At 40.0% G+C, this 21,384-nt stretch overlaps 1 protein-coding gene across 1 annotated transcript in view; it reads right to left on the reverse strand.

The window, feature by feature from the left end:
- The window catches only part of CCNC (cyclin C), a 101,610-nt gene that overhangs the window by 55,416 nt on the left and 24,810 nt on the right, over positions 1-21,384 (reverse strand). Inside the window, exons 3-4 of the mRNA XM_053710575.1 lie at positions 19,096-19,180; positions 18,624-18,693 (exon numbers count right to left, since the gene is read on the reverse strand). Coding sequence (XP_053566550.1) covers positions 18,624-18,693; positions 19,096-19,180 — 155 coding nt within the window. The remainder of the gene's footprint in view (positions 1-18,623; positions 18,694-19,095; positions 19,181-21,384) is intronic.

Here is a 21,384-nt window from a genome sequence, read left to right on the forward strand (position 1 = left end):
TTAAATTATCATTAAAATACATTAATGTTAAATTATGCAATTAATTTGTGCTTTGGATAGCAGAACACTACAGAGGTACCTTGCAAAGCGTGTTACAGTTGCATGCTCTATCTGAACCATTAATCTTTGACTTTCATATCCCTTTAAAAGGGACAGTAAATTCAAAATTAAACGTCCATGATTCAGATAGAACATGCAATTTTAAACAACTTCCCAATGTACTTCTATTATGTAACTTGCTCCATTCTCTCTGTATCCTTTGTGGAAAGGTAGGCTCAGGAGCATCAATTAACTACTGGGAACTAGCAGCTGTTTGTTGGCTGCACATATATAGCTTGTCATTGGTTCACTCAATGCGTTTAGCTAGCTCCCAGTAGTGCATTGCAACAAATGACACCAAGAGAATGAAGCAAATATGCTAATAAAAGTAAATTGAAAAGAGGTTTAAAATTGTATTCTCTATCTGAATCAAGAAAGAAAAATAAGGCACTTTGACCTCATTTAGGCCCCGATATTCAAAACCTCTCTGCTCAGGTGAGATATTCTAAAATGATCATCCAGCACTGCGAGATCCATAGTGAAATATTCAAAGGGCAGATTTTGCTTTGTTTCTCCAAGGGGCGTTCCCTGCTTTTCTGTATGTGAAGGAGAAACAAGCCAAGTGCAATGTAGAATTTACACTTTGTGCTTTCTATTTTAGATCAATTTGTACTTCAGACTAAATTCTATTACATTTAAACTTTACATTTGCCATTTTGTATTTTAATTTGTATAAAGCAGTGTATTTAGGATTGTGATTTTTCAAATTCTGATTATGTCTTCAGTTAGTGTAACTTTAACAAAATAGGCTCATGCTTTGTGTGTGTGTGTCTTAATAAATTAGATTGCACTTTGAAAGTCTTAATTAAATTAAAACTGATAAACCCAGAAAGCGTTATTACTTTCTATGGGCCAGATAATCAAACATTCTCTAGTTTGGAGAGAGAATATAGTGCTGACTTCAGAGGCCGAACTCCCTGAATTTTCTAAGAAAATAGGAGTAACCTGGAAATCCCAGAGAGATGAGAGATGCCTTTCATAGAAAGTAATGAAGCTCTATGGGATAGAAAATTCCACATGGGAGAGAAGAAGATAACTGGATAATCCCTAGGGCTGATATAAAAGCTCTGTTTGCATCAATTTCAAGTTAAATGTTTTCACTACAATTTAACTTGCTTTTGTCTATATTTTATTTTATATTACTTTTCTGTTAAAATAAGTGTATTGTGAATTTTGAGCAAACACCACCTGCATACAGCTGGCGAGACAAATTAGTGAGCCCAGCTTGTTTAAAATGCTTATAAAATTTTACAAGACTTGTGAGAGAGCTTCAGACTTACCCTGGGAACTCCCCTGTTCAGCCCAATGAACTGCCCTGTCCACCCCACTTTCTGAAACTGTCAGTTTACAATGTAGAAAATACAAAGTGCAATGTAATTTTATACAAAGTATGATCCCAAGTTATTAAAGTAACACAGAAACTTTCAAAGCATAATCAGAATGTGTAAAATCACTGCTAGATGAAAAACAAAATTTATGCTTACCTGATAAATTTCTTTCTTTTGCGATGTACCGAGTCCACGGATTCATCCTAACTTGTGGGATATTGTCCTTCCTGACAGGAAGTAGCAAAGAGAGCACCACAGCAGAGCTGTCTATATAGCTCCCCCTTAACTCCACCCCCCAGTCATTCGTCCGAAGGCCAAGGAAGAAAAGGAGAAACTATAAGGTGCAGAGGTGACAGAAGTTTACATAAAAAAAATACTATCTGTCTTGAATAGACAGGGCGGGCCATGGACTCGGTACATCGCAAAATAAAGAAATTTATCAGGTAAGCATAAATTTTGTTTTCTTTTGCATGATGTACAGAGTCCACGGATTCATCCTAACTTGTGGAATACCAATACCAAAGCTTTAGGACACGGATGAAGGGAGGGACAAGACAGGAACCTAAACGGAAGGCACCACTGCTTGCAAAACCTCTCTCCCAAAAATAGCCTCCGAAGAAGAAGCAAAAGTATCAAATTTATAAAATTTTGAAAAGGCATGAAACGACGACCAAGTCGCAGCCTCACAAATCTGTTCAACAGAAGCATCATTTTTAAAAGCCCATGTGGAAGCTACCGCTCTAGTAGAATGAGCTGTAATCCTTTCAGGAGGCTGCTGTCCATAAGCCAAACGGATGATGCTTTTCAGACAAAAGGAAAGAGAAGTCGCCGTAGCCTTTTGACCCCTACGCTTTCCAGAATAGACAACAAACAAAGAAGATGTTTGACGAAAATCTTTGGTTGCCTGCAAATAAAATTTCAAAGCACGAACCACGTCCAAGTTGTGCAACAGACGTTCCTTCTTACAAGAAGGATTAGGACACAGAGAAGGAACAACAATTTCTCGATTGATATTCCTGTTAGTAACAACCTTAGGTAGGAACCCAGGCATGGTACGCAAAACCACCTTATCAGCATGGAACACAAGATAAGGAGAGTCACATTGTAATGCAGATAGTTCAGAAACTCTTCGAGCTGAAGAGATAGCAACTAGGAACAAAACTTTCCAAGATAAAAGCTTAATATCTATGGAATGCATGGGTTCAAACAGAACCCCCTGAAGAACTTTAAGAACTAAATTTAGACTCCATGGCGGAGCAATAGGTTTAAACACAGGCTTAATTCTAACTAAAGCCTGACAAAAAGCCAGAACGTCTGGAACATCTGCCAGACGCTTGTGCAACAAAATAGACAGAGCAGATATCTGTTCCTTTAGGGAACTAGCTGATAATCCTTTCTCCAATACCTCTTGGAGAAAAGACAAAATCCTAGGAATCCTGATTTTACTCCAGGAGAAGCCTTTGGATTCGCACCCAAAAAGATATTTATGCCATATCTTATGATAGATTTTCCTGGTAACAGGCTTTCGAGCCTGAATCAAGTTATTTATGACTGATAGAATCAAGCGTTCAATCTCCAAGCAGTCAGTTGCAGAGAAATTAGATTTGGATGCTTGAATGGACCTTGAATCAGAAGGTCCTGTATCAATGGCAGAGACCATGGTGGAAGGGATGACATGTCCACCAGGTCTGCATACCAAGTCCTGCATGGCCACGCAGGCGCTATCAAAATCACTGATGCTCTCTCCTGTTTGATTCTGGCAATCAGACGTGGAAGGAGAGGGAAAGGTGGAAACACATAAGCCAGGTTGAACGACCAGGGTACCGCTAGAGCATCTATCAGTACAGCCTGAGGTTCACTTGACCTGGAGCCATAACGAGGAAGTTTGGCGTTCTGAAGAGACGCCAGCAGATCCCACTCTGGTGTGCCCCATAGCCGAACCAGCTGAGCAAACACCTCCGGATGAAAAGTCTCACAACTTAGAAAATCTGCCTCCCAGTTCTCTACACCTGGGATATAGATCCATGACAGATGGCAAGAGTGAGCCTCTGCCCATTGGATTATCCTTGAGACCTCTAACATCGCTAAGGAACTCTTTGTTCCGCCCTGATTATTGATATAAGCCACAGTTGTGATGTTGTCCGACTGAATCCTGATGAATCTGGCCGAAGCCAGCTGAGGAGAGCATTCAATATCGCTCTTAATTCCAGAATATTTATCGGTAGGAGAGCCTCCTCCCGAGTCCACAAACCCTGAGCTTTCAGGGAATTCCAGACTGCACCCCAGCCCAGAAGACTGGCGTCTGTCGTCACTATAACCCATTCTGGCCTGCGGAAACACATTCCCTGGGAAAGATGATCCTGTGACAACCACCAAAGAAGAGAGTCTCTGATCTCTTGATCCAGATGGAGCTGAGGAGATAAATCCACATAATCCCCATTCCACTAATTGAGCATAGTTGCAGTGGTCTGAGATGCAAGCGAGCAAACGGAACTATGTCCATTGCCGCTACCATTAGTCCGATTACCTCCATACACTGAGCCACTGACGGCCGAGGAATGGAATGAAGAGCTCGGCAGGTGGACAAAATCTTTGATTTCCTGACCTCCGTCAGAAATATTTTCATGTCCATCGAGTCTATCAGAGTCCCTAGAAATGAAACTCTTGTGAGGGGGGAAAGAGAACTCTTTTTTATGTTCACTTTCCACCCGTGAGACCTTAGAAAGGCCAACACTAAGTCTGTGTGAGACTTGGCTAGTTGGAAGGACAACGCTTGAATTAGAATGTCGTCTAGATAAGGCGCCACTGCTATGCCCCGTGGCCTTAGAACCACCAGAAGGGACCCTAGCACCTTCGTGAAGATTTGCGGCGCCGTGGCCAACCCGAAAGGAAGAGCCACAAACTGATAATGCTTGTCCAGAAAGGCGAACATGAGGAACTGGTGATCTTTGTGGATAGGAATGTGCAGATATGCATCCATTAAGTCCACGGTGGTCATATATTGACCCTCCTGGATCAATGGTAAGATAGTCCGAATGGTCTCCATCTTGTAAAGATGGAACTCTTAGGAATTGGTTTAGGATCTTGAGATCCAGAATTGGTCTGAAGGTTCCCTCCTTTTCGGGAACTATAAACAGATTGGAGTAGAACCCCTGCCCCTGTTCTGCTTTTGGAACTGGGCAGATCACTCCCATGGTAAAAAGGTCTTCTACACAGCGTAAGAACGCCTCTATTTTTGTCAGGTTTACAGACAATTGAGAAAGATGGAACCTCCCCCTTGGAGGGGAATCCTTGAAATCTAGAAGGTATCCCTGGGTTACAATTTCTACTGCCCAGGAATCCTGAACGTCTCTTGCCCAGGCCTGAGGAGAGAGAAAGAAAGAGACAGAAAGAAAGAGACAGAAAGAAACAGAAAGAGACAGAAAGAAAGAGACAGAAAGAAAGAAGAGAGAAAAAGAGAGAAAAGAGAGAAAAAAGAGAGAAGAGAGAGAGAGAGACTGACCCCTACTAGATCTAGGAATCCAGGTTGGCTTGGATTGAGCAAAGTTCCCCTCTTGCTTTGCAGCAGGGGAAGAGGTAGAGGGACCACTATTGAAGTTTCGAAAGGAACGAAAATGATTTTGTTTGGTCCTTGTCTTATTTGACTTATCCTGAGGGAGGGTATGACCCTTCCCTCCAGTAATGTCTGAAATGATCTCTTTCAATGCAGGCCCGAATAGGGTCTTAACTTTTCTTACATTTTTTTTTAATAATATTGTTTAGTAAAACTATTTCAATATAATATCTGAATATATCGTCTCATTTCCTATTTATATTAATGTGGTTTAAATACCTCTAAGAAGGGCACACAATTGATTTTTTTAGCCCAGTTATTTATAGAATCACAACACAATCATACAGTTTAGAGTGACACACACTGTTAATATTTGAGATAATAGTCTCATACACTATTTGAGATAACAATCCCACACCCCACTAGAAATATTATAAATATACCCCAATCAAAGATTGGTTATACATCATTTTAAAGAATTCATTCACAATATTATATTATTTTATTCACTACTGATACCAATCAAAGATTGGCTCACATATAACACATCCAAACACAATCCTACTCACAGCTCACACCAGAGCGCTCCCCTCCCCCCACTTAGCCTGTTTTTTTCACCACATCTGATTTTGGGAGAGATCAGATTTAGGGGTAGCATAGTTGAGTCAGATATAATATCTCCATACACCATTTGCAGTACAAAGTTCCCCTCTTGCTTTGCAGCAGGGGAAGAGGTAGAAGGACCACTATTGAAGTTTCGAAAGGAACAAAAATGATTTTGTTTGGTCCTTGTCTTATTTGACTTATCCTGAGGGAGGGTATGACCCTTCCCTCCAGTAATGTCTGAAATGATCTCTTTCAATGCAGGCCCGAATAGGGTCTTAACTTTGAAAGGGATGGACAAAAGCTTAGATTTAGATGACACATCAGCTGACCAGGACTTAAGCCATACCGCTCTACGCGCTAAAATGGCAAAACCTGAATTCTTAGCCGCTAATTTAGCAAGATGAAAAGCGGCGTCTGTAATAAAAGAATTAGCCAACTTAACAGCTTTAATTCTGTCCAAAATATCATCTAGTGGGGTCTCCATCTGAAGAGCTTCTTATAGAGCCTCAAACCAAAAGGCAGCTGCAGTGGTTACAGGAACAATGCATGCTATAGGTTGAAGAAGAAAACCTTGATAAACAAAAATTTTCTTTAGGAGACCCTTATCCATAGGATCAATGAAAGCACAACTGTCTTCAATAGGTATAGTTGTACGCTTAGCCAGGGTAGAATTAGCTCCCTCCACCTTAGGGAGGGTCTGCCATGAGTCCCCTTTATGGTGTCAGAAATGGGAAACATTTTCTTAAAAACAGGAGGGGGAGAGAACGGAATACCTGGTTTATCCCACTCCTTAATAACAATGTCCGAAATCCTCTTAGGGACCAGAAACACATCAGTGTAAACAGGGACCTCTAAATATTTGTCCAGTTTACACAATTTCTCTGGAACTACAATAGGGTCACAATCATCCAGAGTAGCTAAAACCTCCCTGAGCAATAAGCGGAGGTGCTCTAGCTTAAATTTAAATGCCGTCATATCTGAATCTGTCTGAGAGAACATCTTTCCTGAATCAGAAATCTCTCCCTCAGACAGCAAATCCCTCATCCCTACCTCAGAACATTGTGAGGGAATATCGGATACGGCAACTAAAACGTTAGAAGGCTCAGCATTTGTTCTTAACCCAGAGCTACTGTGCTTCCCTTGCAACCCAGGCAGCTTAGATAAAACCTCTGTGAGGGTAGTATTCATAACTGAAGCCATATCTTGCAAGGTGAAAGAATTAGACGCACTAGAAGTACTCTGCGTCGCTTGTGTCTGAGAATCATCTAATGCCAAGCTTTTATAAGTCAAAATATGCTGTTTGCAATTTATAGACATATCAGTACAAGTGGGACACATTCTAAGAGGGGGTTCCACAATGGCTTCTAAACAAATTGAACAATGAGTTTCCTCAGTGTCAGACATGTTTAACAGACTAGTAATAAAGCAAGCAAGCTTGGAAAACACTTTATTTAATGAAAAAAACACAATTTGCAAAAACGGTACTGTGCCTTTAAGAGAAAAAAAGGCATACACAAACTGCAAAACAGGTTAAAATTGCTTAAATTTTTCTGATATTTTAACAGTGTACCCACTAAGCTTTAGAAGGATTGCACCACAAGTTAATAAGCAATAAACCCCCAAATGAAAAAAAAAACGGATTGAAATATGTCTAAAACCGGTTAAAACCCGTTAGCACCTTGCCATAGCTCTGCTGTGGCCCTACTTGCCCTTAGGAAGCGATAATATGGGGTTTAAAGCTTCAATTAGTCCCTCAGAGGACTCTCAGGACCTCAGGAGAAGTTGCTTGCTGCTTGTAAATATAGGCCCCGCCTCCTTGGGCCTACACAAAACTAAAAACCCTGCCTGAAAGCCATGTGGGTTATAAACAACCCCAAAGAACCCTCAAGCAAATGTCCCATAAAACAGAAAACGTTACTCCCAGACACAAAAACGTTTGTCCCAAATTCACATAAACTGAGTGCCCACAAAAAAAACATAATTTATGCTTACCTGATAAATTCCTTTCTCCTGTAGTGTAGTCAGTCCACGGGTCATCATTACTTATGGGATATTAACTCCTCCCCAACAGGAAGTGCAAGAGGATCACCCAAGCAGAGCTGCTATATAGCTCCTCCCCTCTACGTCACACCCAGTCATTCGACCGAGAACCAAACGAGAAAGGAGAAACTATAGGGTGCAGTGGTGACTGGAGTATAATTGAAAAATTTTGATCTGCCATAAAAGACAGGGCGGGCCGTGGACTGACTACACTACAGGAGAAAGGAATTTATCAGGTAAGCATAAATTATGTTTTCTCCTGTTAAGTGTAGTCAGTCCACGGGTCATCATTACTTATGGGATACCAATACCAAAGCTAAAGTACACGGATGACGGGAGGGACAGGCAGGATCTTTATACGGAAGGAACCACTGCCTGAAGAACCTTTCTCCCAAAAACAGCCTCCAAAGAAGCAAAAGTGTCAAATTTGTAAAATTTGGAAAAAGTATGAAGAGAAGACCAAGTTGCAGCCTTGCAAATCTGTTCAACAGAGGCCTCATTCTTAAAGGCCCAAGTGGAAGCCACAGCTCTAGTAGAATGAGCTGTAATTCTTTCAGGAGGCTGCCGTCCAGCAGTCTCATAGGCTAAACGTATTATGCTACGAAGCCAGAAGGAGAGAGAGGTAGCAGAAGCTTTTTGACCTCTCCTCTGTCCAGAATAAACGACAAACAGGGAAGAAGTTTGGCGAAAATCTTTAGTTGCCTGTAAATAAAATTTCAGGGCACGGACTACATCTAGATTGTGTAGAAGCCTTTCCTTCTTTGAAGAAGGGTTAGGACACAAAGATGGAACAACAATCTCTTGATTGATATTCCTATTAGTAACTACCTTAGGTAAGAACCCAGGTTTAGTACGCAGAACTACCTTGTCTGAATGAAAAATCAGATAAGGAGAATCACAATGTAAGGCCGATAACTCAGAGACTCTTCGAGCCGAGGAAATAGCCATTAAAAACAGAACTTTCCAAGATAACAATTTGATATCAATGGAATGAAGGGGTTCAAACGGAACACCCTGTAAAACGTTAAGAACTAAGTTTAAGCTCCATGGTGGAGCAACAGTTTTAAACACAGGCTTAATCCTGGCCAAAGCCTGACAAAAAGCCTGAACGTCTGGAACTTCTGACAGACGTTTGTGTAAAAGAATGGACAGAGCCGAGATCTGTCCCTTTAAGGAACTAGCAGATAAACCCTTTTCTAAACCTTCTTGTAGAAAAGACAATATCCTAGGAATCCTAACCTTACTCCATGAGTAACTCTTGGATTCGCACCAAGATAAGTATTTACGCCATATTTTATGGTAAATCTTTCTGGTAACAGGTTTCCTAGCCTGTATTAAGGTATCAATTACTGATCCGAAAATCCACGCTTTGATAAAATCAAGCGTTCAATTTCCAAGCAGTCAGCTTCAGAGAAATTAGATTTTGATGTTTGAAAGGACCCTGAATCAGAAGGTCCTGTCTCAGAGGCAGAGACCAAGGTGGACAGGATGACATGTCCACTAGATCTGCATACCAGGTCCTGCGTGGCCACGCAGGCGCTATTAAAATCACCGATGCTCTCTCCTGTTTGATCCTGGCAATCAATCGAGGAAGCATCGGGAAGGGTGGAAACACATAAGCCATCCCGAAGGTCCAAGGTGCTGTCAAAGCATCTACCAGGACCGCTCCCGGGTCCCTGGACCTGGACCCGTAACAAGGAAGCTTGGCATTCTGGCGAGACGCCATGAGATCTATCTCTGGTTTGCCCCAACGTCGAAGTATTTGGGTAAAGACCTCCGGATGAAGTTCCCACTCCCCCGGATGAAAAGTCTGACGACTTAGGAAATCCGCCTCCCAGTTCTCCACTCCCGGAATGTGGATCGCTGACAGGTGGCAAGAGTGAGACTCTGCCCAGCGAATTATCTTTGATACTTCCATCATCGCTAGGGAGCTTCTTGTCCCTCCTTGATGGTTGATGTAAGCTACAGTCGTGATGTTGTCCGACTGAAACCTGATGAACCTCCGAGTTGTTAACTGAGGCCAAGCCAGAAGGGCATTGAGAACTGCTCTCAATTCCAGAATGTTTATTGGAAGGAGACTCTCCTCCTGAGTCCATGATCCCTGAGCCTTCAGGGAATTCCAGACAGCGCCCCAACCTAGTAGGCTGGCGTCTGTTGTTGTTAACCTGTCTTCTGTCAGGTAAATTTTCATTTCTACAGAATCTATAAGAGTCCCCAAGAAGGGAACTCTTGTGAGTGGAAAGAGAGAACTCTTCTCTTCGTTCACCTTCCACCCATGCGACCTTAGAAATGCCAGTACTAACTCTGTATGAGACTTGGCAGTTTGAAAGCTTGACGCTTGTATCAGAATGTCGTCTAGGTACGGAGCCACCGATATTCCTCGCGGTCTTAGTACCGCCAGGAGAGAGCCCAGAACCTTTGTGAAGATTCTTGGAGCCGTAGCCAATCCGAATGGAAGAGCTACAAACTGGTAATGCCTGTCTAGGAAGGCAAACCTTAGATACCGGTGATGATCTTTGTGAATCGGTATGTGAAGGTAGGCATCCTTTAAATCCACTGTGGTCATGTACTGACCCTTTTGGATCATGGGTAAGATTGTCCGAATAGTTTCCATTTTGAACGATGGAACTCTTAGGAATTTGTTTAGAATCTTTAAATCCAAGATTGGTCTGAAGGTTCCTTCTTTTTTGGGAACCACAAACAGATTTGAGTAAAACCCTTGTCCTTGTTCCGACCTCGGAACCGGACGGATCACTCCCATTAGTAACAGATCTTGTACACAGCGTAGAAACGCCTCTTTCTTTATCTGGTTTGTCGACAACCTTGAAAGATGAAATCTCCCTTTTGGGGGAGAGGTTTTGAAGTCCAGAAGATATCCCTGAGATATAATCTCTAACGCCCAGGGATCCTGGACATCTCTTGCCCAAGCCTGGGCGAAGAGAGAAAGTCTGCCCCCCACTAGATCCGTTCCCGGATCGGGGGCCCTCAATTCATGCTGTCTTAGGGGCAGCAGCAGGTTTTCTGGCCTGCTTGCCCTTGTTCCAGGTCTGGTTAGGTTTCCAGCCTTGTCTGTAGCGAGCAACAGCTCCTTCCTGTTTTGGAGCAGAGGAAGTTGATGCTGCTCCTGCCTTGAAGTTACGAAAGGTACGAAAATTAGGCTGTCTAGCCCTAGGTTTGGCTCTGTCTTGAGGCAGGGCATGGCCTTTACCTCCCGTAATATCAGCGATAATTTCTTTCAACCCGGGCCCGAACAAGGTCTGCCCTTTGAAAGGTATGTTAAGTAATTTAGATTTAGAAGTAACGTCAGCTGACCAGGATTTTAGCCACAGTGCTCTACGTGCCTGAATGGCGAATCCGGAATTCTTAGCCGTAAGTTTAGTTAAATGTACTACGGCATCTGAAATAAATGAATTAGCTAGCTTAAAGATTTTAAGCTTGTTTGAAATCTCATCTATAGTTGCTGAGTCAAGAGTCTCTTCCAGAGACTCGGACCAAAATGCGGCCGCAGCCGTGACAGACGCAATACATGCAAGGGGTTGCAATATAAACCCTTGTTGAATAAACATTTTCTTAAGGTAACCCTCTAGCTTTTTATCCATTGGATCTGAAAAAGCACAGCTATCCTCCACCGGGATAGTGGTACGCTTAGCCAGAGTAGAAACCGCTCCTTCCACCTTAGGGACCGTCTGCCATAAGTCCCGTGTGATGGCGTCTATTGGAAACATTTTTCTAAACACAGGAGGGGGGGAAAAGGGTACACCGGGCCTATCCCACTCCTTAGTAATTATCTCTGTAAGCCTCTTAGGTATAGGAAATACGTCAGTACTCGCCGGTACCGCATAGTATCTATCCAGCCTACATAATTTCTCTGGGATTGCAACGGTGTTACAATCATTCAGAGCCGCTAATACCTCCCCTAGCAGTACACGGAGGTTTTCTAGTTTAAACTTAAAATTTGAAATATCTGAATCCACTCTATTTGGATCAGATCCGTCACCTGCATAATGAAGCTCTCCGTCCTCATGTTCTGCAAATTGTGACGCAGTATCTGACATGGTCCTATTATTATCAGCGCACTCTGTTCTCACCCCAGAGTGATCTCGCTTACCTCTAAGTTCTGGTAATTTAGACAAAACTTCAGTCATAACATTAGCCATGTCCTGTAGGGTGATTTGTAATGGCCGCCCTGATGTGCTCGGCGTTACAATATCACGCACCTCCCGAGCGGGAGATGCAGGTACTGACACGTGAGGTAAGTTAGTCGGCATAACTTCCCCCTCGTTGTTTGGTGAATGATGTTCAATTTGTACAGATTGACTTTTATTTAAAGTAGCATCAATACAATTAGTACATACATTTCTATTGGGCTCCACCTTGGCTTTTGCACATATAGCACAGAGATATTCCTCTGAGTCAGACATGTTTAACAAACTAGCAATTAGACTAGCAAGCTTGGAAATACCTTTCAACTAAATTTACAAGTAATATGTAAAACGTACTGTGCCTTTAAGAAGCACAGAAAAAAATTATGACAGTTGAATAACAATGAACCGGAGAAATTATAAATCAGATTTTCCCTGGTAAAAGCATAAATTTAGCAAAGGATTGCCCCCATCAGCAATGGATAACTAACCCTTAATAGCAGAGAAAAATGTATATAAAATATAACGTTTTTTATTACAGTCAAAGCACAATCTCACAGGTCTGCTGTGAGTGATTACCTCCCTCAAAATAAGTTTTGAAGACCCTTGAGCTCTGTAGAGACGATCCGGATCATGCAGGGAGAGAAGCAGGCTTGTGACTGAATTTCTGATGCGTAGCAAAAGCGCCAAAATAGGCCCCTCCCCCTCACACACAACAGTGAGGGAAGATCAGTGAACTGCTTTAAATTTAAAATAAACGACAGCCAAGTGGAAAAACAGTGCCCAAAACAATTTTTTCACCAAGTACCTCAGATAATTAAACGATTTAACATACCAGCAAACGTTTAAAATCTAACAATATGAAAAGTTATTAAAAAGCCTGTTGCTAGTCGTTCCCACAGCAAGCTAGGCTAAAAGTTATATGCATACAGTATTGTCCCAGTGAAGTGCCATTCCCCAGAATACTGAAGTGAAAAACATATATATATATATACATAACAGCCTGATACCAGTTGCTACTACTGCATTTAAGGCTGAACTTACATTATATCGGTATTGGCAGTATTTTCTTAGTCAATTCCATTCCACAGAAAATAATATACTGCAACATACCTCTTTGCAGGTGAACCTGCCCGCTGTCCCCTGATCTGAAGTTTACCTCACTCCTCAGAATGGCAGAGAACAGCAAAATGAATCTTAGTTACTCCGACTAAAATCATGCAAAAACTCAGGTAGATTCTTCTTCAAATTCTGCCTGAGAAGGAACAACACACTCCGGTGCTGTTTAAAATAACAAACTTTTGCTTGAAGATATAAAAACTAAGTATAATCACCACAGTCCTCTCACACATCCTATCTATTAGTTGGATGCAAGAGAATGACTGGTTGTGACGTAGAGGGGAGGAGCTATATAGCAGCTCTGATTGGGTGATCCTCTTGCACTTCCTGTTGGGGAGGAGTTAATATCCCATAAGTAATGATGACCCGTGGACTGACTACACTTAACAGGAGAAAATTAACCCTTTATGCAAGCTAGTAAAAGCCTCTGATAACACTAGGATTACTGCTTACCCTTCCCCTAATGGGGATACTGCCAGCCTTTCTGAGTTAACACAGTCTCTGCAGAAAATATGACTGAACATACCTCATTGCTGTATAGCAAGAAACCGTTCCTCACACTGAAGTTTTCCTGTACTCCTCAGCTCATGTGGGAACAGCAGTGGACCTTAGTTACAAATGCTAAGATCATCCTCCTCCAGGCAGAAATCTTCATCTATGTCCTGCCTGAGAGTAAATAGTACAACACCGGTACCATTTAAAAATAACAAACACTTGATTGAAGATAAAATAAAACTAACAGTTTAACACCTCTTCTCTTTACTCTTCCTGCTTAAAGCCAGCAAAGGAGAATGACTGGGGGTGGAGTTAAGGGGGGAGCTATATAGACAGCTCTGCTGTGGTGCTCTCTTTGCTACTTCCTGTCAGGAAGGACAATATCCCACAAGTTAGGATGAATCCGTGGACTCGGTACATCATGCAAAAGAAAATAAAATGCATTAACTTACAAATGAAAAAGTGCAAAGCTTAAATGCAATAATACTGAAAGGACCCAACCTGAAATGCATAGTAATATAAAATGCAATGCACAAAGTTTAAGTGTAACAAAACGCTCATATCATACAGTGCTATATTGCACTGGACTTGTCTCTGCTTCACATATATAAATGAGGGAGATCCCACAGTGCTGGAGAGTTCCGCACTTTTTCTTTTTTGAAATTTCAGTAGGTTCAGTCTCTGTGAAGTCTGAACTACAATTTCTCTCCAAGCTGAAGAATCTTTGAATATCAGGGTCTTGCGCATTTCAAAACATTAATAGAGAACAAACAAAACAACGATAGAGCATAAATTAGAATAGAACGACAAAATCCTGCCCAGATACTAAAAAGTAAATCAATAAATGTATACATGTAAGATAAACCTGCCGTTTCAAAGAATGACCCTTACATAAAATACAGATCAGTCTCTCTCCATTATGAAGGACAATAGTTCCCATAAAAAAAAAAAAAAATCTAAAGAGTCAGGAAAGTTTTTAATTTTGCCACAGAGATACACTACCCTGTGTTTACAGCAGCAGAATAGATGTTAAAAGAAACCATAAAGTCAAAATTAAAATTTCAGGATTCAGAAGGAGCGCGTAAATTTAACGTTTTATTGTCAAATTTGATTTGTTCTGTTTGTATCTTGTTGAAGAGTACACATAAATAGGCTCAGGATCAGAAATGCACTAGTGGAAACTAGTTGGTGACTGTTGTAATTGGCTCACCAGATGTGCTAGACTAGCTCCCAGAAGTGTATTGCTGCTTTGGAGGAAACTTTTCAACAAAGGATACCAAAAGAACAAGGCAAATTTGATAATGGAAGATTTTTTTTTAACAACCCCTTAACAACAGCCAGAGTATCTTCTGCATTGCCTGTCATTTGCACATTTAGGTACGAAATATCACGGGACTCGTGACCATGTTATTTTTGCATGGCTTGCTGCTTGCTGTTGGAGCCCTTTAAACCTCTTGTGTAAAATGTCGTACAGGGTAAGTTGCTAATCAAAGTCCCCTTTTGGAGCACTTCAGCAAATGTCTTCCATAATTTACAAAAATATGATCCAACAATTGAACTTTACATTACTTCAAAAATAAGTTTTGCATTTCATGTCCCCAAACAGAAGAACCATGTTAAAATAGATAATTAGTAAAATAAAAGGTTTCTTTTTATCTTGTTACATTTTTCAAGCCTGAGAATACCATGGTATAACAAAATACAGTACAACAACAAAAAGTCTGTCATTTTTGCAGATAACTTTAGGAAGAGGAATTTATCTGTGGTTTAAAGGAAAAAAAAGAAAAAAAAGAAAAGTAAATCTACCATTATAAACCTCTATTTTCAATAGGTGTATCCTCCTGGTATACATGGTTACTCTTGAACCTCCTACTGCATATATAAACTTAGCTTGGGGGGGGGGGAGATAGGAAGGCAAAGATGACCCTTTAGGATCCAAACTCTTGGGACTGATATATGGTGGGCTGTAACAGGAGGATTGTTTATGAGAAGTAGCGTAACCAGTGAGTGGTATCTAAATGTAACTGGAAAAATAATCTTGCTTTCCCCTTGCTAAGATAGAGTTAAAGGTATATTAGGTAGTGGAGGTGGAGTCAGTGCAGTGCGCTGTCTATCCGGGTGGTGACGTCACATGCCGGTATACTTGACACCGCTTAACTAACAGGACACTTGCTACCACCGCACTTTCTTGGTTCCAAGGGAAATAGAAGTTGTAACTGCTGACATGCTTTTTATTCTCTGTTTGCGAGTAGTTTCATTTACATATATTAAAAGGTGTTTTAAAGTTTTACACTATTTGTAGCTTTCTGTGATTTTGGGGTCCAGAATTCCTCTTCGATTTGTTCCTTTGAGCTACAGGACAAGTAGCCTTTCCCTGGGAGCAGCAGTTTCAAGTTTGCTTAGATTCAGAGTGTGTATGAACACAAGTGGCAGATGTTTTTTAATTAACCACAAACTACTTGCTGTATCAAGTATATAAAGTAAGAATGTGACTTTGCTACAGAGTGTTTCATGTGGAGGAAATATTAATATTGGACATTAGCGCTTCTGTTCTTTTGTCTATTTAAATAAGGTATTGTGCCTAATATGGACAAAGCTATGACAAAAAAAAAAAAAAAAAAAACATGGGAGTTGAAAAGGGTGCTATAAAAAAGCAAGATAGAGTACTATATCCCTTAACCTTTTAACGCAGTTATGCTGTTCTATTCTATCATAATTACACTGGGCTTTAGAGCCGTTAGGACGAAATAGAACGTCATAACCGTTGGCTGTCCTAAAGCCAACGGCGCTTCCATGATGTGATCGCGGTCTGGAGGGCGTGCCTAGTGTCTTAGGGATGCCCCCCTGACCCGATCCCATCATTGAAATCTCGAGATCGCATGCACGATCGCAGGATTTCAATTTGTTTACAACGGAACGTTGTTCAAATGTAGACAAATTAACCCGGTCATCAAAGGGTTAAAGGGACACTGAACCCAATTTTTTCCGTTCGTGATTCAGATAGAGCATGACATTTTAAACAACTTTCTAATTTACTCTAATTTTCTTTATTCTCTTGGTATCTTTATTTGAAATTCAAGAATGTAATTTTAGATGCCGGCCCATTTTTGGTGAACAACCTGGGTTGTTGTTGCTGATTGGTGGATAAATTCATCCACTAATAAAGTGCTATCCAGAGGTCTGAACCAAAAAAAAGCTTAGATGCCTTATTTTTCAAATAAAGATAGCAAGAGAACGAAGACAAATTGATAATAGGAGTAAATTAGAAAAAATTTGGGTTCAGTGTCCCTTTAAGTATGAGAGTATATGCACTAAGAGCAACAACTGTGTCAAATAAAACCATTGCAAAAGCTAAAGAAAAACAAGCAATAATAAGTATTAAAACATAATATAAGAATGCATCGAATTAAAGAAGGATGAGTGAAATAACTCAGGAAGTCTATGCCAACTATACCAAATTGTAATTTCAACAGGTGTATAGGCCTTTAGCATTTATAAATTATGGGAATTCTTGCAGTAAATAATGCTGAGAGAGCCAAAGAAGAGGAGCAGACCAACAGATGTAAATTGGGCTCTCTCAAGGCAGTCTAATAGCCAATCATCTTACCCCAAATCTCCAACATATAATGGTCCCTTAATGCAAGTTCATGGAGACTTAGAAGCCGGTAACTTAGATCCCTTAAGATGTTTTCCAAAAGCTTGAGCTGGAAAAGTCTCAAAGTAGATCTTCCTTCTCCTGCAGGGTTAGCATATGCAAACAGGAGTGCATCTATCACCAGGCACAGTCCAGGGGACATCCAAGAAAGCAAACTCTCCAGGGTTATGGGTTTGATCTTGCAACTAGCGAGCTCTCCACAACTTTCTCCCACACATATCTCAACATTGTCAGGGTCTGCAGAGAGTCTGTATCCACTTGAAAAGTCCCTCCTACCCGGGTTTAGGTAGCATTCTGTTGGCAAGGAAGATCCATTGCAAAATTGAGAGGGAAAGGTAGATGAATTCAGAGCAGGAATCTTTTAGATGGTAGGCCCTGATGGCTCGATTGCTACTTAAATTATCTCTACAGACCACCAGGAACAGTTAAGATAAGAGACACTTAAAAGTATTAGGAGGGTCTATAGGTCGGCAGTAGCATTGTGTACTGTGATACAACAAAAACCAAGGGACATAAAACCCCAAAAAATTATTTCACGATTCGGAAAGCGCATACAATTTTAAACAACGTTCCAATTTACGTCTATTAGCAAATGTTCTTTGTTTTCTTGTTATCCTTTGTTGAAAAGGAGGGTAAGTTCAGGAGCATGCACATGCCTGCAGCACTATATAGCAGCAGTTTTGTAACAATGTTATATATTAGCAAGAACACTAGATAGCAGCACTATTTCCTGTAATGTAGTGCTCCAGGCGTGCACGCTGCCTATCTAGATATCTCTTCAACAAAGAAGCAAATTTGATTAAAAAAGTAAAAAGTAAACTTTTTTTATAATTGTATTCTCTGTCTGAATCATGAAAGAAAAAGTTTGGGTTTCATGTCCCTTTAAAGGCTAGTTTTTGGGGACGGTAGAGGTGGAGGCAGAGGCCTCAATGTTTGCTTCGGGAACTCTGAGGCTGTCCCAGAATCTGAAAAGGCCTTGACTTGAGTAGAACACTTGTTGAGAAGATATCTGCAAATCATGGGACAGGATGAGAGGTAAAATTTGAAGAAGATTTATTGCAGATTTAGCCGAGATCTTAAACAGCCCTCAGTGTTGCAGCCGATCATGGCAGCAGCCCAGAAATTCCCCCCCCCCCCCCCCCCCCCCAGTAAATGTTTAACTTGTGTGTCCTGGACAGATTGGAAACTCTCTGGTTTCTTAATATAACTGAAAACCACAAACACAGAAAGATCAGTCACAAAATCTATAGCCCCCCCCCCCCCGATTCTTTATAATTAAAACCTGCAAAAGTCTGAAAAGTGCAGCATTATCTGCTCACATTGAGGAAAACGACCAATTCACTATTTACAAATTTTATATTTTTTAAAACTATTATATAATAGCTTAAAGAATAGCTTTAAAAAAAAAAAAAAAAATCAATAATATCAGTCAGTTTAGAAATTAAATGATACTTCTATTTTCCCGTTTCTTTAACAAAGATTTAACAAGAAAATTAAATATACGTTGAAATAATGATTATTTTAAATATATATTTCCCAACTAAACATGAACAATAACAAATTTTATGTTAAAATTACTACTTTACCTCTACTTTGGATGCCAAAAACACACATGTTGGTGCCATTAAAACAGGATCTATACTTTTTAAAGAATACCTAAAAAAAAAAAAAAAAAAGGATAAATGGTCATTCAAAAACATATATATGAACAGTTTCACACGGCACCTTTCAGTTGTGTGTATTTGTATGTATATATTATGGTAAAGGATTTGAGGATATTACTGTTAATTTGCTCTACATTGTAGGCAGACATCAATTAAAATATGAAATGTCTACAAATAAAGTAAATATGTTTCCAACCCAATGTTTTCCAATATACACAGAAGCAAACAAAATAAATGGCAAAAAAGGGAGCCAACATGATAACTGCCTAAAACATTTAACACATTTTGTATCTTTCTGCTGAATTACTTCATGTACAAGTTGCTATGTATATATGCACACAGTAGTTTCAGTAAACGGAAGGGGCAGAGTTAAGTAGCAGCAAGGTCAACTTACCTGGCATAAAACCGTTTAAAATATACAGTGGCAGTAGCAATAACTTGTTGTCTTAATTTAAGGTGCTCTCCTAAAGCTTGGATAACTGCAAAGGAAACTTGCATTGTAATTGTAGTAAGGAACACTTTCTTATTTCTATAAAAACAGATACAGCAATAGCAAGCATTTTATTTTTAAAATATTACAGCACCACTAGAATTAGAGAAAATACACAGGTTAAAATGAACATTATTTTCAAAATAATAATTCTCTACTAAATTTGTTGAGCCCTAAAAGCCTTCTCAAAATGATACAAAATCACATTAAAGGTCGGTCGGTCGGTCTCTCTCTATATATATATATTTTGTAGCAATAAGCCCTCGCTGGTCTTCAGACATCAGTGTCAACCAAACACTTTAGTGTAGTAACGTTCCGGGACCAAACAATGTCCCTTCCTCTGACGGCTTTTGGTCCCGAAACATAACTACACTAAATAAAGTTTTTGGTTGACACTGATGTCTGAAGAACAGGGAGTGCTTATTGCTACAAATTCTACAATTTTCTTCAGAGCACCCTGGCAGTCGTTTGATAGTGGGAGTGCATACACACCTCGATAATTTTTTTTGTTAATTGCTTAAAAGGAACACTAAACCCAAATTTTATTTCATGATTCAGATAGAGCATGCAATTTTAAGCAACTTTCTAATTAACTCCTATTATAAATTTTTCTTTGTTCTCTTGCTATCTTTATTTAAAAAGCAGGAATGTGATGCATAGGAGCCGGCCCATTTTTGGTTGAGAACCTGGGATATGCTTGCTTATTGGTGGGTAAATGTAAGCCTCCAATAAGCAAGCAATATCCATGATGCTAAACCTAAAATGGGCATGCTGCTAAGATTTACATTCCTGCTTTTAAAATAAAGATAGCAAGAGAATGAAGAAAAATTAATAGGAGTAAATTAGAAAGTTGATTAAAAGTTCATGCTCTATCTGAATCATGAAAGAAAAAAATTTGGGTTCAGTGTCCCTTTAAGAAGCTAGATAAGTCTTTACTACCCACTCCCCAGCTTTGCAAAACCAACATGGTTATATTAATATACTTTAGAAGTTTATGCTTTTGCATGCTGAGATTCTAAAGTTGTTAATTCAAATATCAAAGGCTATACGCGCCGTTAGTCGCTCTGCTCTCCTAGTAAACAATGAATGCTTGTCATACATTGGAGTGGCTGAAGATTAATTGCGCATAGGCATTTCAATCTCTGTTTCGGGGAGCATGCATAGAAAGCCTACGCAGAGAGCGGGTGGGACCGATATACAGTATCCCACAAAAGTGAGTACACCCCTCACATTTTTGTAACTATTTTATTATATATTTTCATGTGAAAACACTGAAGAAATGACACTTCACTACAATGTAAAGTAGTGAGTGCACAGCCTGTATAACAGTGTAAATTTGCTGTCCCCTCAAAATAGCTCAACCTGCTGTTGATAGACCAAGTCATCATTGGTATTACGTCTTATTCTAATGTCACCCGCCACATCTTATATGTGCCATACAGAGGGGTCAGTTCATCAGAATAAGACGTAATACCAATGATGACTTGGTCTATCAACAGGAGGCAGACAAATTAGTTAACAAATTGATAGCTAGAGGATATAATCCAGTTAAACTAGAAGAGAACAAGTTGGAAGTTAACACAATTGTTATTAAGAACAATAAATAAAAAAAGATTTGATAATGCTTATAGGAATAAAATTGTATTCACCACGTAATACACAACGCAGTTTTCACAGATAGTGAAACTTTTGAAAAATAATTTACCGATTTTAGCAGGCAACAGTGTTTTGCAAAACCATATTGATAACTGTAAATTTGTCCTAAAGAAACCAATGACCTTGGCATTAAAAACTAAATTTATGCTTACCTGATAAATTGATTTCTTCTATGGTAAGACGAGTCCACAGATTCATCCTTTACTTGTGGGATATTATCCTTCCCTACAGGAAGTGGCAAAGAGCACCACAGCAGAGCTGTTTATATAGCTCCTCCCTTAGCTCCACCCCCCAGTCATTTGACCGAAGGTACAGGAAGGAAAAGGAGAAACTACAAGGCGCAGAGGTGACCAAGTTTAAATAAAAAAATACAATCTGTCTTAAAATGACAGGGCGGGCCGTGGACTCGTCTTACCATAGAAGAAATCAATTTATCAGGTAAGCATAAATTTAGTTTTCTTCTATATAGGTAAGACGAGTCCACGGATTCATCCTTTACTTGTGGGATACAATACCAAAGCTACAGGACACGGATGA

This window comes from Bombina bombina, chromosome 4, assembly GCF_027579735.1.
Source record: "Bombina bombina isolate aBomBom1 chromosome 4, aBomBom1.pri, whole genome shotgun sequence".
NCBI lineage: Eukaryota > Metazoa > Chordata > Amphibia > Anura > Bombinatoridae > Bombina > Bombina bombina.